The sequence below is a fragment of the Rhinolophus sinicus genome, chromosome 3 (genome assembly GCF_057876585.1).
Source record: "Rhinolophus sinicus isolate RSI-liver-muscle chromosome 3, RSI-T2T, whole genome shotgun sequence".
In the NCBI taxonomy this organism is placed as follows: Eukaryota; Metazoa; Chordata; class Mammalia; order Chiroptera; family Rhinolophidae; genus Rhinolophus; species Rhinolophus sinicus.
Genome location: NC_142503.1, coordinates 190,500,552 through 190,521,092, shown reverse-complemented (window position 1 = coordinate 190,521,092; position 20,541 = coordinate 190,500,552). Strand labels below are relative to the sequence as shown.

Below are 20,541 nucleotides of genomic sequence, written 5' to 3'. Positions count from 1 at the left end.
TTCCACAGCCGCTATGCGGTTCCCCGATGGCAGCTGCTCCCCACGCATCACTGCTCCAGCCCTGGGACAAGATGGGGGGCGGGGTGTGCCCTGGGGAGAAAGTTTATAAAAGCCAGGACTGAAAGGACTGAAAGTCTCCATTTCCGAGCAAACCGCCTTTCTCTTTTCCTCGCTGAATCATAGCTCTGTGCCGCTCTGGCACACCAGGAGTGCCGTGGGGTGTGAGGGAAAAGCAGTCAGGGTCAAGGCCAGCAAGCCCCCCACCCCACCTTTCTACCCAGATCCCAGGCTGTGAGTTCTCTTGTTATTTGTGGAGAAAAAATTTCCAAGGCTTATCAATTCCAATCCTCCCTCCATCAGAAAGTATCTTATCATTTCTGTTTGTTCCTGTTTAAAAATGGAAAAATAGTTCATGCCAGACGCTGGCAGCGATCGGGAGGGCACTTGCCAATACGACCACATTCCCCGCGGCCCGTGGTGAATCACTGGCCTTTATGTCTGGTGGGTCGACAGAGCGGTTCCTCTCCAGCCGCGCCAGCAGCTCGCCTGGGGCGGGCCTTAAGTGGGCGGCCCCCAGCAGGGCCTCTTGAAAACTCAGACTTGGGCTTTGTGTCATCCCACCGGCTGCCTGTGTAGCTGGTGTTTTTCATGAAATCCAGATGGAGCCAGCATCCCAAGGCGGCCTTCAGGGATGAAAACCTTGGTGGCTGTCCTGGCTGAGAAGCACGCCCACCCTCCACCTCCCAGATAGCACTCTCTCCGTTCCGAAGCCAGCCCGCCACAAGCACGGGTCCACTGTGCCCAGAGGTGCAAGCTGGCCCAGAGGCATGGTTTCCATACCCTTCTCATGGTGGACCCTGGGCCGAATGGGCATGGCTGGCTGGCGTGGGGCTGTGACACCCAGGCCAGGGACCGGGAATGCCTTCCCATCCACAAGCATTTACTGAGTGTCCAGTGGGTCTCCAGGACCACCTAGGTCTCTGGGGATTCAGGGCTGAGTCCCCACAGGCTACCTCCAGAAGCCTGAGTTTTCTCCAGTAACTGTTGTCCTCTGCACTATTGCCTTTTTTGAGCTTCCCAGAGTTTCTGTAAATCCAGGCGCCTTCCAGTATTCCCCCATGAGCCTGTCTTCTGTCACCACTCCGCACAGAGCCCGGACATCCCCAGCCACGGGCGGCCTTTAAAGAGTCAGAGGGAAAGCTGCCTGCACTGGTCAGTGTGCCCGCAGTAGCCACCCTGCACGCCCGGTCCCAGCTGAGCCCGCTGCTCTGTCCCTGCTGTGCTGCTGTATACAACGGGGAGCGTCGTTCCAGGGCCACTCTCTTGGTGGTGCCCAGTTTTGTTGCTGGAGGACAGAATCCAGCCTCTCCTCCTCCAGGCAGCCCCTCTCAGCTACACTGGCCCCTGCTCCTCGCCCCTTCCTGGCCTGGTGTGAGTACCCTAACCCTAGGCCAGAGGAAAGGAGGCGGCCCTGAGTATTTTCGGTCTATTTCTCCAAGCTAGGTCTCAGCCCCGAAAGAGCAGGTACTCATGGGATGTGAGTAGGTAATCCAGAAAACACTGGTGGGTGGAAGATTTTATCAAACCCTAGAATTTTCATCTGCAGATCTTCTCCACTCCTTTGTTTCCTAGGCTGAGAAAGTGAGGCTGAGAGAGAGAGTTCTGCCTAAGTTGGACAGTCCGTGGTGGACCACAGAGCAGGCCTGGGAGGGCATGCCCTCCGCCTGCCCTGTCCTGCCCCAGGGAGGGCCAGGACTTGTACTGGAAATACTGGGACAGGCGTTTGCTTTCAGCGTTTGGTGACAAATGGTCAAAGCACAGTGACCCCCCGCCCTGCTCTGCATGCTCGACCGGAGCACAGGTTGAACCAGAGGCCTGATGAGGGTTTCTCAGGGTCACTGGGAAGGGGTCCCAGCCCTGGACCTCAGGAATGGGGCCAGGGCTTCTAGGACCCCGCCCCCCCATCACACACACACACACACACACACACACACACACACACTCACTCTCTAGGCTTCTCCCAGGAAGCCTCACAGCTCAGCTGTGCGGTGGTCATGTGTAAATTGTTTTTCTGACCATGGAGAACCTCCACTCCCCCCACCAGAGCTCTGAGATTGTGTCTCTACCCCCAACCCTATCCCCACCAGCTTCAGGGGGGCCAGGCGGCTGCCTGCGCCTGTTGTCACCCTTGGAAGCCGGGCCCCAGGGCCCCCAGGGGAAGCTCACTCAGCACCTCCCTGAGGCCCACACCTGTCTAGCTGGGCGGGAACACCAGCCTCCCACAAACACTCGAGGCGGCAGTAGCCTCCTCTGAGGGTGGGAGGCTGGGTCTCAGCCCCCAGAGGGTGATTAGCACCAAACTTTCCGCTGCGTGGACAGCTCGGGCCGTGGGGAAGCGCTGACTTCCAGGCTGCCCTGTGCTGTGCCTTGTTGTTAGGGAACGTGGATAAAAATAAATAAATAAGTCAACCAGGGAGACGTATAAATAAGTCACCAGGAGTCTCTTGCCATCACCAGTGGAAAAGTAGGAGCAAAGGGAGCTGCGTTGGCACCCACAGAAAATGCCAGCTGGGTGTGGCAGGTCCCCCAGCACCAGGGTCACACTGTGGCTTTCTCTCTCCCAGGAGCTGGTACCTAATATTTCCTGTTGACACCGAACCTCTGAGCTAACACTCGTTGCAACAACGATGAACGTAAATGGCGAACTTGGGGAGGGGAGGCTGGAGATTCATCTGGAATGTTAGCAAGAACTGTCTCAGGCTTCAGAGTAAGGAGGATACCCAGCGTCCCCACATCTTTCGGGGACCTCAAGGCTTCCTCCTGTGCCCCCTGCACCCCTCATCAGGGACCCCCACCCAGCCTGAGCTGCACAGAGGCTGACCTGAGTTTCCTTCTCACTGATGTCCTCTGGTGTCGCATAGGTCTTGCTTGGTCTGACATTTCTTCAATTAGGTCACAGACCATGCAGAGCGTTGGAGGTGCTTACACTGTTGTTTCTGTGTGTGTTCTTGAATTCATGAGCTCCTCGCCTCGAGCCGCAGCCGGCAGGGAGCTCCCCGCATCCCATCCCCCCATCCCACCCACCCCCGCCCCCAGCATGGGATATCCTGTCACCCTGCTGCCTGGTCTCCCTAGATCCTGCCTGTAGCAGCGTGGGACACTCAGGCATTGGGACACTGATAAAAGTGATTCAACTCCCAGAGCTGGGGGAGGGGGAGCACTGGGGATGAAGAGAGGGAGCAGCTCCCAGCCGCCTTCGTGCTATTTTTCAAGGAGGAAGCAGACATCGCTATGTCTTCTAGTGCTCGAGTCAGAGAGGAGCTGAGACATATCGATGTGGAGGTGAAGTCATCCTTCCGTTAGCACCAGCCCTCCCTCTCCTTTTCCTGACTAGCCAATAGCAGCACCATTCATTCCAAAGGGCAGGAAAGGGACTCAGGGTTCCAGCTAGTGGGGTTGGAGCCAGAGCAGGGAGACTGCCAAGGGCACAGCGTCCCCCATCTCTGATTTGGAGTTTGACCAGTTACCTGAATGACCTCATCTTCCAGCGAAGATTACAGATGGGGGGTTGTTGTAAGATTAGCACCACAGACAGAATGCTGGTTGGGGACAGGAGTGTCACAGGGAGTGGAGCTCGGCTGCCATCCTGTCTGCTCCATGTGGCAGAATCCAGACTGTGAAGGGACTGCTGTGTGCGTTACCCTCCCGGCCCCCATCGGGGGTGCAGAGTGGGTGGGCATTCTTCACACCACTCAGATGTGAGCGGGCACCCCATCAGCCCCTCTCCAACCAGGCCCTCTGGGGGTCACCTGGGTCTGGTGCCCCTGGAATGTGGCAGCCGCCACATGGAGGAAGGGCCAGCAGCTAACAGAAGTGGACGGGGAGTCACGTCCCCAGAACTTCTCCCCTAAGGAGGGTTACTTCCTGGGCAGCCCAGCCGACAGCCATGGGGTCCAGAGCCAGGTAACCCAGAGAAGGCCTCTGAGGCCCCTAAATGCCTCTCTAGGGACCCTGGTAGGCTGACATGGAGCAAAGAGCCCTGAGCTGGTCCTCAGGACACCTACGTCCTAAGACACAACTTGGCCTTTACCTGACTTGGTAACTGGGCCAGGTCCTTGCCCTCCCAGGTACGGCTGCCTGAGAGGTAGGAACCTGCCCCATCAGTATAATCAGGAAGAGGCGTGTCCTCCAGGAAGAACTGCACACGCAGGACCAGACGTCTGTTCACAGGAAGCTTTGGAGGCAGAGGCGGCAGATCCGATTTGGGATGGCAGCTCCCCCTCTAGCTGCGTGGCCATGAGCCTCAGCCTTCTCATTCGTTTTAACAGGGGGAGGGGAGCGGCTTGTTACCTCTTCGGGGATGTCCTCCTTATCGTCCTAACAGGCCTCACTCTGCTCCACACGCTGGGCGTCCACACGGGAAAGACAGCCCTGCCCCGCTCCGGGGGCTCAGTCTGGGGCAAGACCCGCAGCAAACCCCTCCTGGCCAGAGAGGGCAGGAGTGTGACCAGAGTGACAGCCTGTGCCACCAAGTGCCCAGGGCCGGCACAGTGGTTCTGGAATGTGCACAGGCACTCAGAGTTGGAAGGGAGGAAAGAACTAGAAGCAGCTTTGATTGTAGCAGAGAGAAGGAATGCCTCCAGCTGGAAACCTGGGAGCCGGGATGCTGTCCTCGGCTCACTCCGTGACCTTGGCAGGGTGCATGCCCTCTCGGGGCCCCGTTTCCACTTGTGAAATAAGAGGCCTGGTCCTTTTGGGAATGTTCGCATGCCCTTCTCTGCCATCCCTGACCACCCTCTAGGCACCCGCTGCAGAGAGAGGACAGGCTGTGGGTCTTTGCTGCTTGGAAGCTGCTGGCAGGCTGGCTGTGATCCCTCCCCTAAATGTCCCACCGATCCCCAGTGACTGTTCTCTAAAAGCCACCACAACCTATGGATATTTTGGTACCGATGCTGAAGCACCAGTTTCAAAAAAATTAGGCCGGAGGAAATTTGGGGCCCAAGGGCCTGAGTCTGTACGAAGTCCACTTGAGACTGGACAGGCTCTTTGGCTTATGGCCAGTTTGTCCCATCCTCACTGCTGGTGTTTACTGCCCTGACAGCCCATTGCTCTGCTAATTGCAGAATAAGCTCTTCCAGAACATTCCAAGACATCCTGGAAGAAAGCAGCCTTAAAAGATTCTTCCAGCCAGATGCTTTAAAAAAGAGAGAGAGAAAGAAAGAAAGACAAGGAAAACCACACTCACGTTTTCCTGGGGCTCGATGACTCCTTCATCTGAACCCGCAACGAGGTCTCCTTCAGACGCTATGTGAAGCAGCAGAATTCAGTGAGTGGGGGGAGTAGGATGGGAGGCCTGAATTTCCCATCCCTCCAAAGCCGGGCAGTGAGTGTGTGTGCGTCTGTGCTGTTCGACAAGCTTTCTTCAGATTCTGAAGGGCTGTCAGGTAGAAAAGGGAGGGGACTTTTCTGCATGACACCAGAGGACTCAGTAAACATCACAGAGTGGGAATCAGACAAAAGGGCTAATTAGGACTCCACATTTTTAACCAACAGTTCAGACTGCCCACTAATGGTGTGGGGTGCTCAGGGAAGTGGTGAGTTCCCCATCACTGGGGGCTGCCTGCCTAGACAGCAGCAGGGGTTTGCGCGCGTCACACAACAGAGGCCCAAGCCCCACCCCTCCTAACCCCCAGGATTTCTGCTTCCAGAGCTAGTTGGCTGCTGGCTTAGAAAAATAAGAGGTTTTTTGAAAAATCGAATTTTGTTTCCTTCTGAGTTGAGTTCAATGCTGGAAAGGTCTAGTCCCCAGAAGGCACATTTCTTCAAATAAAGCATTTGACCTGGAAAAGGGGCCCCATGAGAGCACAGCCTCCTGCAGCCATCAGATACCCTGAGTGAACAAAGGTGCGGGCAGCGTCTCGGGCTGCTTCTGGTCACCTCTGAGTGGGTGAGGGAGGGGAGGGGCTGGGCGTCTTTCCCCTTCTGGAATAGTCAGCACCAATTCACAGCATACACTAATGAGGGAACACCTCCAAGGGGTGTCGAGTGCCCAGGCCTGCCCCAGGCTTGCCTACTGCCTGAGACCAAAGCATCTGCCCCAGACCAAAGCATCATTCTCCCTGCTTTGGTTCCTTGGGCCACAGGCTTGTCCCTGGGGCACTTCACACCCATCTCTGCCTGAGGACATTGGAGCATCTGGTTTAGTTAACTTGCAGGGGATTGAGGGAAGGAACCACTGTGTTTGCTTCTGACATGTGAGCAAGGAGAATGGGGGACGTGGAGGAAGGGGCACGGGGATGCCAGGAGATTTCCCTGTAATGTTGTCTCCGGCCCCATCACAGATGGGGAAAGGCCAGCTACCGTGGGAGCTAGCTCCTGCTCACCTCATCCGGAGCCCTTAATCCCAGCCGGCCCTGGTCAGAAGGGGCCGCTCCTCCGTGGAGCACGTCCAGGGACTGGTCCTTCATCAGAAGCGACGTTCTTCCTCCTCCTCTGTGTCTCCTCACGCTCCTCTGTCCAGGTCCCCAGAACAGGGCACCAGCAGCCCTCTGTTGCGCTGACGGTCTAATGGCCTCATGAATGTTCTGTCCCGCCTGAGGGCCGGAGACGGGATGGATGGGACTTGGAGACCAGCAGGTGATGGCTGTGGCAGCCACATGTTGCTGGGGAGACACCACAGCATGGACAGCAGGGCACCCTGTGGCTTACATGGGTGCAGAGTTGTCAGGAATGGCTAGCTTGGCCTTTGGGGAAACTGTGTCAAATGAAGCAAAATGGCCAGAACGAGAAGACCAGCCCCACACCAGTCCCTACCCAGCGCGTGTGACCTGCCGAGAGGGAAATGGAGTCGCACCGACTTCCAGAGGGTCCTTCTCCAGGGCATCCTTCACTCGCTCTTGACTGACCTAGTGAAAGACGCTGAGTTGCACTGTATGAACCCACCCCACTCCCCCTGGGCCTCGGCCAGGACACCTCGGCCCTGGCTCCTGTGGAGTTCCTGGCCTGCTTCGGCAGGCCTTCACGGAGGGTGGCTCTGGCAGGGCCACGCACTGGGCCCCTGGCAAGCCAGTGCAATTTCTAAGCACTCAAAACAAACAGAACAAGACACAAAACAGAGCCCAGCATGGGCCAGGCCTCACCCGGAGCTGCTGGAATCCAGGTAGCGACACTGGGCGTGCCACACACCCCATCTGTGTGTGTCTCCAGTTCCTTTTCAAGTCATTGTTGGAAAGCAGGGCGGGGCTCAGGGCTGCCCCCTCAGCTGCACCCACAAAATGCTCATGCTCAGACTGACAGTGCCGGTGGTGCTTGCCAGAGAAGAATGGGCCGCTCTGGGAGGAAGGCAGGCAGGGGGCTGCCCAGGCTTTGCATTCCCGTCGTTGCTCCCAGGAAATCCTTTCAAAGCCGTTGTCTCCTGTGGCCTTCTCAGAGTGGCACTGGTTTGCAGTCTACCCATATTCTGATGTGAAAGAAAAATGCTTCTGCGAACGGTACCACCCCGCTTCTCCGTTGCATCCTCGGGAAGGAAAATGCAGGTACCTGAAAAGAAATGGTGACTGGCGTGTGCTGGTTCTTCTCCTTTGATGCTTATAGTTCAGCTAATGCAGACTTCCAGACCAAGCAACCTACAGCTTCTGAGAAGGGGCAGGAGCTCGTGTGGGGTCCCCGTGCCCGCTAGGGTTCTGGAATCCACCCGGGGGGTTCTGTAGGCTTCCAGACAGCTCTCACTCTCTGTGCATGTAGCCTCTGGCAGGATAAGCAGAGAACAGGTGGGGTCGACCACTGTGCACAGAGTCTAAAGCTTGCGCACCTGCCATATACCAGTAACACACCAGGCCCTCCTTCTGCCCCTTGACCCTGAGTTGAATAGGGTCAAGGCGTTGAGCAAGGCTCTTTCCCCTCTGACCCTCTGTTTCATCATCTGTAAGGAGAATAGGGCCAGAGTCTGTAGGTGGGTTCTGGAGTTTTCTTGGGGAGCGGTGTCAGGTCTGTGGTGCGCGAGCAAGCAGCCTGAGGGGAGCCATGGCAACACATTAAGCTCCTGTGGGAACAGAGCCCCTCCTCCCACAAGGCTGTTCCCAAGCGTCCACCTTGCTAATGTCCCTGGAAGGCACAGGAGGCTCTGAGTGGCCGGGGACTTACTTGGGAGCTTGGATGAGGATGACCTGAGGCCAGAACTTTCGGGGGCTCATTGGTCAAAAGCACTGGCAAGAGGCCACGCCCACTTCTCCCCACCTCACAGTGCCATCTGTTCCTCCATCCTTCCCTCCATTCAGCAAACGTTCACCAAGAGCCGCCTCTGTGCCTGCCCTCTGTGGGTCCCTACTGTCACTGAGAGCCGGTCCAGAGGAAGACAGACAACAGTGAAGTTATCCAACCATGGGCGTCAGAGCAGGACCTCCCCTCCCCTCGGTCATTAATAAGAATGACAGTGATCATAAACGTGATATTGATGATGGTGACCATTCGCCAAAGGTTTACTCTGCTGAGTGCTTTGCAAACTCTGCCTCATTTAGGCCTCACAACTCTCCTGTGAGTTGGGGTTTGTACCCATTATACAGGTAAAGGATCTGAGACCCAGAGGAAGTTGTCCAAGTCAACAGTGGAGCTAGGATTCAAAGCCAGTCCTGGTGAGCCCAGACCCACACTCGCCCCTGTCTGGGAGAGTGTCACGCCTTTCCCCTGCGGCCGGCAGTCCCTCTAACATGTGAGGACCCACAGAGCCCTTCTCGCCCCTTTCCTGTGTCCTGAGCCCCTGATGTGCCATCTCCAGCCAGCACAGCTCAGAGCACAGCCAGCTCAGCAACTCTGTCACTGACCCAGAGAGTGGCAAGCTGGGCAGACGGGCTTTCCTTGAGCTGCCGTCACAATCCCAGGCTCCTGACAACCTATCCCGCCACAGGGAGGCTTATGAATCTTTGTCCAAAAGACTCAGAGGTGCTTGTTTGGCTCTAATGGCCCCAGCAGCTCGGTGCAGGCCAGACCCCTGGAAAAGCTGCAGATCTCAGCAGCCCCCATCAGGGCCCCTGGCTCATGGGTGCTGGGAAGTTCTTCCCCCTCTCTGAGGCATGTCGTGTGGACTAGAGCACAGGCTCTGGACTGAGCAGGCCTGGACTCGGTCAACGGGGGATTTAAATGTGATTCTTGCTTCTTAGATATTCGGGGTCTGCTCATTGCATTCACTCTGCCCTGGTTACTGCCCACCTGCTCGGCCTCAGGCCTGGCAGTGCAGAGATGACCACAGCTCACCCGGTCCCTGCCCTCCGCGCACTCACAGCAAAGCCTAGTGGGGGAGCAGAGACGGGATAAACCACCTGGGCTAATGCAGTTAGTACCTAGCTCAGCACAGCTCTGAAGGCACTTTTAAATCAGTAAGACATACAGTGTGTTGGTTACAATCCTTTGCACACTAATAATTGAGAGAGCCTGGTGAATCCGAGCATTTGTCCTCCCAAGTTTATTTGTATTTTGGTGGGAGCTCCTGACAGCGCTGCCCTAAGCTCCCACCCCCACCCCCGCAGTGGTGTGATGGTGCAGTTTCCAACCCAGGATGGGTCAGAAAGCTCTTGAAGTGCTCCAGTCCCACCCCTGACACCAGATTTTCTTCCCCACCCTGGCCTTGGTGGTGCCTTGCAGCCTCTGCAAAACCCAGGCCAGCTCTGACGCGGCAAGGGCAGCTTACTGCTCTCTGCTCGAGGAGCCAAGCCAAGAGCAGGGCCCGCAGGGTGGAGTCTACAGCAGCAGCCAGGCCTGGCATGGAGAGCGCGAGGGGTTGGGCATTTCTGTCCTGCTGCTGAATGTCTGACTTCCCCAGCACCGTGCCTGGGAAAAAGCAACAGCCACAGAGAGAGAGACCACTTGCAGCAACCCCAACCAAAGCTGAGCCATGTGATTTCTTTTTAGTGATGGCTTGGCTTTGGGAAGGATGCTTTCTTACAGGGACATTATCTCCCTGCGCCCTAGAAGGACAAGCTGTGGTCGGTAACATGCCCTTGAGCCCAGAAGGGCTGACTCGGCACTTGGGCAGAGCACCATGGGGATGTCTAAAATCTCCCAAAGGGGCTTTTGTCCTGCAGCCCCACTATTAGCCTGAGCCAGGGCTGCAGCAGGAATTCTGGGGCACGACAGCCTGCCCGGGGCTCCCGCACGGGTGCCCTCAGCATGTGGCAGCATGCTTAGTCCTTGGGCATCAATTCTCTCTCTCTCTCTCTCTCTCTCTCTCTCTCTCTCTCTCTCTCTCTCTCTCTCACACACACACACACACACACACACACACACACACACAGGCATGCGTGAGGAAGAGGCTAATTGTCCTCAAACTAGCCAAGTCCATTGTGTCTCATTTGAAATAACGGGTTTCATTTAATCCCTTATTTCCAATTTAGTGCAGCACTAAGACCTTAATGTACAAAATACCTGATTATAATAATTACAAGCTAAGCTTGGGAGGCTGTCTTCATTTGTCTCTGAAGAACGGGGCTAATAAGGAACCTCCTCATTATTACATTCCCCCTTCCACGGAGGCCACCCCTGCTGGCTCCTCACTGCAGTGGCTCCAGAAACACCCAGGCCCAGAAAGGTGGTATTTGGGCTTCCTCTCCAAAGGAAGGAAAGAAGGAGGCCTGGTGTTAAGAGCACAGGTGCATGAGTGTACGTCTCAGCTCTGCCACTTACTCCCTACAAAGCTCTTTGGCAGGTCTTTGTTATACAGCATTATCTGCAGTAGCACCAAGTCGCAGAGATGAGGGAGGGTTAAATGAGACCTTGCCTGCCCGTGGTGTAGCTCAGCGCCTGGCATAGAGCAATTGCCTGGTGGCATTAGGGTTTTCACTGGGCCCCAAGCTGTGAGAGCAGCCCTGCTTCTTGCCCTCCCCTGTGTCCCTAACACATGGCTGAGGTCTGGGCTAGTCGTTCAGTGGGTTTGGGATTTTGATGTGGGGGGAGGGCGGTGTATTATGGTAATGAAATATGGCAATCATTGAAATCTCTGTTTCCTGCCAGCCTAAGGGCTGGGAGCGGAGCTGTGTGTCTCTAGGTGGCGCTGCCTAAGGGGGCAGTGTGGTCTGGGCTCTTGGGGGAATGGAGATGGTCAGGGCTTTGGGCAGATGGACTAGAGCTCCACTCAGGTGACTGCAGGCAGGAGGTAGGGGGCTGGCGGCTGCAACCTGCAGATATGCCTGGGCTGTCACCAGCCTGGCTGGACCCAGGGGCTCATCCTGGGAGACAGTGGGATCCAGCTGGTGGTAAGAGCAGGTAAATGCCAGCCTCAGGGGTTAGGCTCTGATCTTTGGAGAAGAGACGAAGCCAGGCCTATAGAATTGAAGAAGGTGTCAGGGTTCTAGTACCTAAGAGCCAATCAAAGCCAGGGAAGGCCTCTCACAACCCAGAGCGGCTTGGGTAGTGAGTCAGTCCTGACGGCCAGCCATGCCCAGGTCCCAGCCCACCTCTGACCGACCTGCCAACAATGCTGGCACCAAACAGTGACTCAGACCCCGGCCGGTATGGGTGCTGGTTGATCTCGTGTGTGACTGACTGATTTCTGAGCTGCTCTTGCTTGCTGGGGCACTGAGGAGTGGCCAGTTTTTCTTGCCAGTTTTTCTTTCCCTTGCCTGGCCTGAGCTGGCAGCCCCTGGCAAGTCTGCGATGTCTCCCTGAGCAGCCCCAGCTTTAGGAATTAACTCCACTAAACAGATGGCTCAGGAAGCTTCAAGGTCATCTAGAAGTGCAGCCTATTCCTGCATGCGGCATATACATCCAGCTATGGGCTGGAAATTTCCAAGCCCACGAGAACACTAGAACACTAGCGAACCACAAAGACTCTTAGCCGCCCATCACTGAGGGTGATGGGCCAGATCAGCCCCTTGGCTGGTTCGCTTAGGCTTCTGGGAGCTGATAGACATGCCCCCTGCCTGAAACCTTCATGGTCAGCTATAGCCACATCCAGCGGCCTGCCATTTTCTAAACAAAATTCCCAGCAAAAGTACTGGTGTCCTTGTCCCCGATCCAGCAGGGTCGGGGCAAGTCAGTGGTGACCTCTGGGTCTCCCTGGGCCAAGGTCCTACTCCTCCTGTGTCTCCATGTCTTATTGGTCCACTTTCTGGCTAACAGGACCCCCAGTCCTTTGCTGGCCTGAGCCATCCCAAGCTGGCCTGTGGGCACCACAGGGAGGCAAGGGGCCCTCTTAGGCCTTGAGTGAATCTACAGCATGCTCCAAACAGCAGGCCAGGCCAGAAAGGAGCTGTGCCCTGGACGGGAGCCATGTCTCAGACACGAGCACAGGAAGGGGCAGGAGAGTCGGTGATGAGAGGCTGGAGAAGTGGAAGGGAAGACACAGCAGGGGCCGATGCCCGTTTGCTACTGCGCAGACATAACTGCGTTAGTGCCTGAGGGTCTCCAGGCTTGTCTCCTAAAGTGACAGAGGCAGCAGCAAGAGGGTAGAAAGACGTGGTGGAAGGAAGGATGGAGGCTTTGGCCTCAGGCAGACCTGGGCTGGCCTGCGGCTCCACACATGCGGCACCTGTGACCTTGGGCAAGACACTTGGCCTTTCTGAACCTCGTCTCCTTGAACCTAAAGTGGTGGTGATATGAGACGGGCCAAGTACAAGTGCCAAGCGGAATGCCTGATGGGGACAAGTCACTCCGTGCAGAGGAAGACAATTAGTCTGGGGCTGGTTCTACGGTGGTGGCACCTAAACTACAGTCTCCACCTGCGGCCAAGAAACCAAAAACACCTCTTTCTGTCTTACCAGGTGGCTTGTCCCCCATCACCCATTTACCAAACACATGCAGCATGTGTCTCCCTGCCTGGTAGAACCACTCAAAAAGTTTATACGTATTGAATACTTACGATGAACCGGAAACGTCACACCTTCTAGGAGAATGATGGGACTCCTTTTGTCATCTTCTCATGCCACTGCTGGTTGCCACTACCCAGACCCCCTCCTGCAGCTGGTAACCCTAGAAGAATGGAGGCGGGAACTCGAGCCTTCCCATCCTGTTGATTGCAACCCGGGAAAGTGGCCTCCCATTCGTTCTGCCTGACCTTCAAGTTGGGAAGTGAGGGTGTCAGGCTCTCAGATTGTCTCTAAAGGAGGACTGGAGTGGGAACAGCACCACCCGAGGAGATGCATGTGATTACTTACCACCCCCACCCTGGGCTCCACCCAGAGGGATTTCAGGCAGGCCCTAGGAGGTAGGAGGTGCGGGTTCTGGCCCAGCTCTGCGGCAGCTAACTATGTGCCTGGGGGAAGAGAGCCTCCAGGAGCTGGTAGACCAGGTGTCTGGGTTACTCACTTGCAGAAGAGGAGAAACACCTAAGTCGTGGGGATTCTCTCCACCACGTTGTAGGTGCTCCTCCACTGTGAGCTCTTTCTCTGAAGCCATAAAAGCAGGCCTTGCCTCCAGGTGCGTATGTGCCCTGGCCATGCCCTTGTGAAATTGCTTTGGGGTCCCCCGGTGAATTAAGGGAACTAGCACACATAAGCGCTTAGCACGGTGTCAGCTGTGTCACAAACACTGTGAAAGCACTTACTCCTGCTACTGGTAATATTCATCCTGCCAGAAAGCCCTGGTCCAAGCTGAGCTTTCGCCCCTGTCCTCGGCACACAGTTTTGTCCCCCAGATGGGCGGAGAGTGGGGTCTGTGAGGAGAAAACCCAGTGCAGGCTGGGGCGTAATTCTCTGCGGTGGCCTTGTGTGCAAACAGGTGGGGCTTGGGAGGCTTCTGCTGGTGGTTCCTGTGAACTTGACCTTGCCTAACCTTGGGAAGGCAGCTCAGACCCAGCGGTTCACATTGGAGGGCGGGAAGGCCTTGCAGTCTCAGAGAGCAAATTTCAGAAGCCAAGGTGAAATCCTAACTGCAAGCATGGACTTCTGGCCACTTCTCTTGTCCTACAGCTTCAGAGAGGGAGCCACCCTTGTCCTGTCCCTGGACACCCTCTCAGAACCCTTAGCTCTGGCAGATCCAATCTAGGACCTGGTCCTTCCTACCCAGCGACTCCAGGACATTGTTAAGGCAAATCTAGATGTCAATAAGAAAGGAAACAGGCGATTTCTTTCTGTTTTCCTCTCAGAGAGGGTAAAGCTGGCCTTGCATTCTGCCGTGCCCTGGCCAGGGGAGGACAACCTCTGGCTACCGGAGGCCTCCTCCGCCTCCTTGCTCAGGAAGCCTCCCTGAACTGCCTCTCCCCCTCAGCTGGAGCTGTGGGGAGGACCCCTCCACAGCATCGCACACTGCCCTGAGCACAAGCTCCGCCCAGGTTAGCCTCACATTTCCCACGCCAGATGCTTATCCTCGTAGGTGCAGACGATTCCCAAAAGTCAGGCTGCTTTTCAGACCCTCAGATGCCACGCCCAGGGCCACACACCTGAGAGAGGTCAGCCTGAGCCACCTTCAGAGCCTGGACACTGCCCACTGAAGGTGCCTCCCTGCCTTCCTCACAGCTTGTCTCGGAGATCAGACCTCTTCAGAATGGGTCCCACCGGGTCCCTCGGCACCCATGGCAGCCCTCTGGCAGAGCGTTTATGCCCCTGCCCGAGCTGGTTCTGTTCCTGAGAGCCCTTTGCCCCTTGGCGAAGTATGGACTTGAGAACACAGGATGACTCATCAGCGCATCAGCACACAGAAAGGAAGTGCAGGGCTTTCTTCAGCGATTTAGGGTGAGATTTGACAGATCAGCAGCCATCCCACATTCTTGGGCGGGAAGACCAAACATTGTAAAGAGGTCTGGCTTCTCTTGTAGAAGGCCCCTGTTTCATGTAATAATTCACTGTATAACAAAGGCAGAGCCTCCTGAGAGTGAGTGGAGGGGAGGGTTAGCTAGTTTGTGTCTGGCAAAGATATGTGCTTAGATTCCTATCTGCCAAGGTAAAGCAGACCATTATGGAGACAAAGTCAGATCACAATACATGGAGTTGACCATGCGTCAGTTCTTTGAAAGGATGACTTTCTAGGTTTTGTAAATAAATAAATAAATAAATAAATAAATAAATAAATAAATAACCAAAGATCGACGAATTCAATTTTAAAAATGAAAAATTTTTGTTCAAAGAAAAAAAATCTCAAAACTCAAAAAACAGACTGGATAATTATGACAGCAGAGAAATAGCCATCAGTCTTCTAAAAGGCCGGTAAACAAAGGCGTGGGAATATTTAACCTCAATTATTATTGACGAGATGCAGGGTTCAATAAGGAGGGGTATGCTGCACTTACAAAATTAGCACAAATAAAGAGTAATGGTAGTGCGGCAGGGGAGGGACCAACCATTGCAACTCTGTTGATGGCCCAAGAAATGACAGGACACTTTGAGAATTATAATTTGCAAAATATTGGGAGAACCCTTAAAAAAAGCCCTGTCCCCTGGTCCAATAACACTACCTTGGGGGAATTTGCCCTAAAAGAAGAATCTCCAAATGGTTGTCAAGCTGGTTCCACTGAACCTCATCCAGGGCCTCTGTGAGGAGCCCGCAGGGGACTCTAGGCCCCTCCCATTGTCTTACCCCCTCCAAGTTCCTTTTTGTCTGTTTATACCCAGAATATGTGGGTGTGCTCAGTAAGGTTCCATTTAACCAAAGGTTCCTAGGGCTGTAAAAACGACTTGAAATCCGTTGATCTAAAAGAGTGAAGAGGCACCGTCTGGAAAGATGTTCATTACAGAGTGATTGACAGGAGCAAAGAGACTGGATACACCCTAAATGTCTCCCCTGTGAGAGAGTGATTGAGTAAATGAGAGTATGTTTATTGGATGAAATAGCACAAACACATCACTTGTGGAGACGCGCAGCTAGGAAACATTGTGATGATAAAATATCTGGGGACCAATGAATACACCCCGACTAAAACGGAAAAGTGACAACTGTGCCTGGGCTTGGAGTGAGCGGGGGACAATAAGATCAGGGGCTTGCTTAGGGTAGGGGACTGTGAGCAATTTAAAAAATTCTGTTCTAATCATGATGATAATAATGCCACAAATGACATTTCTTTAGGTTAAAAAAAAAAAAAGACAGGCAGCCTTCTGTGCAGGCAGGTGTCAGCTGGTACATACAGGACAGCCCATTGGCTCAGTGTAGACCATGGCCATTCCCATTGGTTCACTCCTGGGTGTTAACTATTCGGATGAACTGCATGAAATTGCCATTTTTATCATTCCAAAATGGCGAACGTCAGCAACTTCCTTTGGTTTAAGCAACTATTTTGACTACTGCCCCTGAGTGCTGGAAGAACTTGACCTTAGTGTGTGCCCAGCCCAAAGGAGATACCTCCCTCCAACGAACTTGCTGACGCTCCAGGACAGGTAGCAGCCCAGAGGCGTCGAGCGCTTCTGTCTGACCGACTGTCTGTCTCTCTGATGCCCACAGGCCCTGATCCTTCATCAGCTGGGCCGCTACAGTCTGGCAGAGAAGATCCTCCGGGATGCCGTGCAGGTGAACTCAACCGCCCACGAGGTCTGGAACGGGCTGGGCGAGGTCCTTCAGGCTCAGGGCAACGACGCGGCCGCCACCGAGTGCTTCCTGACCGCCCTGGAGCTGGAGGCCAGCAGCCCCGCCGTGCCCTTCACCATCATCCCCCGCGTGCTCTGAGCCGGAGCCCACCAGCCTCACCACCGCTCAGGCCACGGAGGGGACGAGTGCGCCACCCCGAGGCCCTGCGTGAATGTGCGATCGGCCACAGTGAACTAACCAAACCAACCCCGAATCGTCACTTTCCCCACGCGCACTTCTGTTGTTTTCGCCAACCCAATGATCGTTTTTTGAATCTACTGACATTGTCGAAAATGGATTATGTGCCATATATTTTGTTAGTTGACATCTGAGTTTTAAGTAATATGATTATGGAATTAATCAGCAAATGTAGAAGAATATATTCAAAGTTAAAATTCAGTGGCAGAACAGATTATTTTTATCAACGCTGTAAAGAAAGCTGTTCTCTCCTCGTTACCACTCCTGCCCCCATCCCCTTGGCCCAGAAACCAAATGTGAATCTTCTTTCTCCCACCTCAGTCCTAGTCCAAGCCAGGACACCAGCTGACGATTTTTTGGTTTCATTGTCAATAATTGTACCATGTGATGAATTACTGTCTTACTTAGAACAAAGCCTGAGTCCAAGAATATTTATATTTTACCAATATATGCCTGTTACAAGAGAAGGAAATATGAGTTATTTAAGTTTAACTTTTTTATGTGAATTCAGAGTTTATTTATCAATGGAAATATGTACAAAGGAGCTTCAAATGGAATATTTACCGACATTCCTTATACATGACAGACACTTGGCTAAATAGGAAGACGATGTTAATAATAAAATGATTTTTAAAGGGTCCGGTGGTCTCTGTCGTTAGTGAAATACCATAGATCCAAGAGAGCTTCAGGCTCAGTACCTGGGTGGGGACCTGTCAGCACTTGGAAGCCACTCTGGAGAAGTCAGCCCTTGGCACTAGGAGGCCCTGTCCTGATTTTACTGTGGGAATTCACCTTTCCCAACTCTCCTGATTCTGTAGCCCGTGAATGCCAGATGTTGATTGGCCAGGCCTGAGTCACACGCTCCAATCACAGATAACTTGGGGAGGAATGAACATGTGACCTAAAGCCGTCCAATCAGAGTGGGAGCTGCAAGGAAAGGCTCTCACTCTTCAGCTGGACTCTTCTCGTCACCTGAGAGGTGAGGCTGGCGCTGCAGCAGCCCTCGTGCCACAATGAGGGAGGGTGCATAGAGGCATAGGAGCCAAATGTGAAGCCGGAGACTGACCCCAAGAGAGTGCATAGCGAAGACCAGGAACCAGAAAGAACGTAAGCAGGACTCTCCAGTCCCCTGCAGCTGCTCCGCTGAGCAGCGGTGGGGCAGACCCACCTTGCCAGGACCAGAGGAAACGTAGAGGATCTGAGCTATGACCTTAGATACCCTTAAATCTCAAGGACCCCACCCAAGCTAGGCAATCAGGCAAGGGAGCAACTAAGGTCTGGGGAGAGAACAGTGAGCAGGAGTGTCATGCGGGGGACCCTGCTCGCTGCACCATTTGTCGTGCGGGACGGCCTGCGGGGTCTCTGCTCCCGCTCCCCATACAAGAACGCAGGATATGGTGAGGCCAAAAAGGAACACCCATGGAGCCATAGGTAGGGGAGTCATACCACTTTATTCTCTCTGGCGGCACTATACTCTCACTGGAGGCTGGATCCACACTGTCCGCAAACCGCCATCCACACTTGCCAGCCCAGCCGCCATCTTCTTGCTAGCCCCATTCTTCCTTCTCTTCTCCTCTTCCAGCGTAGCCACAGCAGTTATATTGTGGCCAATGGCTCACTGGTTACAGCTGACGGCCAACTAGCCACAGCTGATGGCCATGCAATCACAGTTGGCCATTTACTACCTGAGCCAACACCTTTCTATGTGAGGCCGAGAGCCTGGAAACTACTCTCTGGGGCTCCGCCCCCACACTCCACCCCTACAGGCTCTCGCCTCACAATCTACGCGACAAGCGTCTTCCGCGAGGGGACCTGTGCGAGGAGCCTGGGGGTGAATGCAATATCCTGGACACAGCCAGGCTCTCTGGGCACAGCCAGGGTTTCTCAGGGCACCACCAGTGCTTCTGGGCACGGCCAGACTTCCTGGACTTCTTAGGGTACCACCTGTCTTCCCGGACACAGCCAGGGTTTCTCAGGGCACCACCAGTACTCCTGGGCACTGCCAGACTTCCTGGACTTCTTAGGGTACCACCTGTCTTCCCGGACACAGCCAGGGTTTCTCAGGGCACCACCAGTACTCCTGGGCACAGCCAGACTTCCTGGACTTCTTAGGGTACCACCTGTCTTCCCGGACACAGCCAGGGTTTCTCAGGGCACCACCAGTACTCCTGGGCACTGCCAGACTTCCTGGACTTCTTAGGGTACCACCTGTCTTCCCGGACACAGCCAGGGTTTCTCAGGGCACCACCAGTACTCCTGGGCACAGCCAGACTTCCTGGACTTCTTAGGGTACCACCTGTCTTCCCGGACACAGCCAGGGTTTCTCAGGGCACCACCAGTACTCCTGGGCACTGCCAGACTTCCTGGACTTCTTAGGGTACCACTAGTTTCCCCGGGCACAGCTAGGATTTCTCAGGGCACCACCAGTACTCCTGGGCACAGCCAGACTTCCTGGACTTCTTAGGGTACCACAAGTTTCCCCGGGCACAGCTAGGATTTCTTAGGGCACTGCCACTTTCTCTGGGAACAGCCACACTTCCTGGACACAACCAGGGCTTTCAGGGCACTGCCACTCTCTGTGGGCACAGCCACACTTCCTGGACACAGCCAGGGCTTCTCAGGGCACCGCCACTCTCTGTGGGCACAGCCACACTTCCTGGACACAGCCAGGGCTCTCAGGGCACCGCCACTCTCTCTGGGAACAGCCCGACTTCCTGGGCACAGCCAGGGTACCTTCAGGGCTCTACTACTCTCTCTGGGAACAGCCCGACTTCCTGGGCACAGCCAGGGTATCTTCAGGGCTCAGCCAGACCTCTCAGCGCACTGCCACTCTCTCTGTGCCTCTCAGGGTACCCTGCTGGAACAACAGCGACTCACAATCAAGGTGCTTACATATTCTCAATGGCGGCCAGTCAAGAGACAAAAGCAAATATCCCCCAGTTCCACTAACAACAGTTCCCAAACAAACAGTCAAGCAGTCCATTAAATTAGGGATGGAAGGCAATTCCCCATAGTCCATAGTCATTCGCCAGGGCTGTCCTGGGGGTGAGGGATGACCTTGACCTCACCCTCATCTCCCACGGAGGACTCAGCAAGCATTACCTCCTGGGACTATAAGTCCTGCATCCGGGCTGCCTGAGCAGGAACTTCCCCGGCCCACAGGGCTGCAACGACCTTCGCTTTCTCTGGCCTGTGCTGGTTGGGGAACCGTCCACATCTTTCCACCTCTCCACGGGGCTCCATCTCTCCAGCAGCTGCATGGCTTTTCCTGTGCTGGTGGGAGAAACGTCCACATCCTCCCACCCCTCCACGGGGGTCCAGCTCTCCGGCAGCTGCTCCTCCTGGTCTTCCTGAGACTGGGTGTTCATACACACAAACTGCTCCACCGTCCTTTGGAGAGCTTTGGCCGGCACCATATCCTGCCGACTACGCCATGTGTCATGCGGGGGACCCTGCTCGCTGCACCATTTGTCGTGCGGGACGGCCTGCGGGGTCTCTGCTCCCGCTCCCCACACAAGAACGCAGGATATGGTGAGGCCAAAAAGGAACACCCATGGAGCCATAGGTAGGGGAGTCATACCACTTTATTCTCTCTGGCGGCACTATACTCTCACTGGAGGCTGGATCCACACTGTCCGCAAACCGCCATCCACACTTGCCAGCCCAGCCGCCATCTTCTTGCTAGCCCCATTCTTCCTTCTCTTCTCCTCTTCCAGCGTAGCCACAGCAGTTATATTGTGGCCAATGGCTCACTGGTTACAGCTGACGGCCAACTAGCCACAGCTGATGGCCATGCAATCACAGTTGGCCATTTACTACCTGAGCCAACACCTTTCTATGTGAGGCCGAGAGCCTGGAAACTAC

General features: G+C 54.9%; 1 protein-coding gene across 11 annotated transcripts in view; it reads left to right on the top strand.

The window, feature by feature from the left end:
* The window catches only part of TTC7B (tetratricopeptide repeat domain 7B), a 239,125-nt gene extending 221,810 nt beyond the window's left edge, over window positions 1-17,315 (top strand). For all 11 annotated transcript variants that reach the window (XM_074327043.2, XM_074327049.2, XM_074327048.2 and 8 more), the window contains one exon: window positions 16,357-17,315. In XM_074327043.2, the coding sequence (XP_074183144.2) occupies window positions 16,357-16,578 (222 nt within the window). In that variant the 3' untranslated portion in view covers window positions 16,579-17,315. The remainder of the gene's footprint in view (window positions 1-16,356) is intronic.
* The last annotated feature ends 3,226 nt before the right edge of the window (window positions 17,316-20,541 follow it).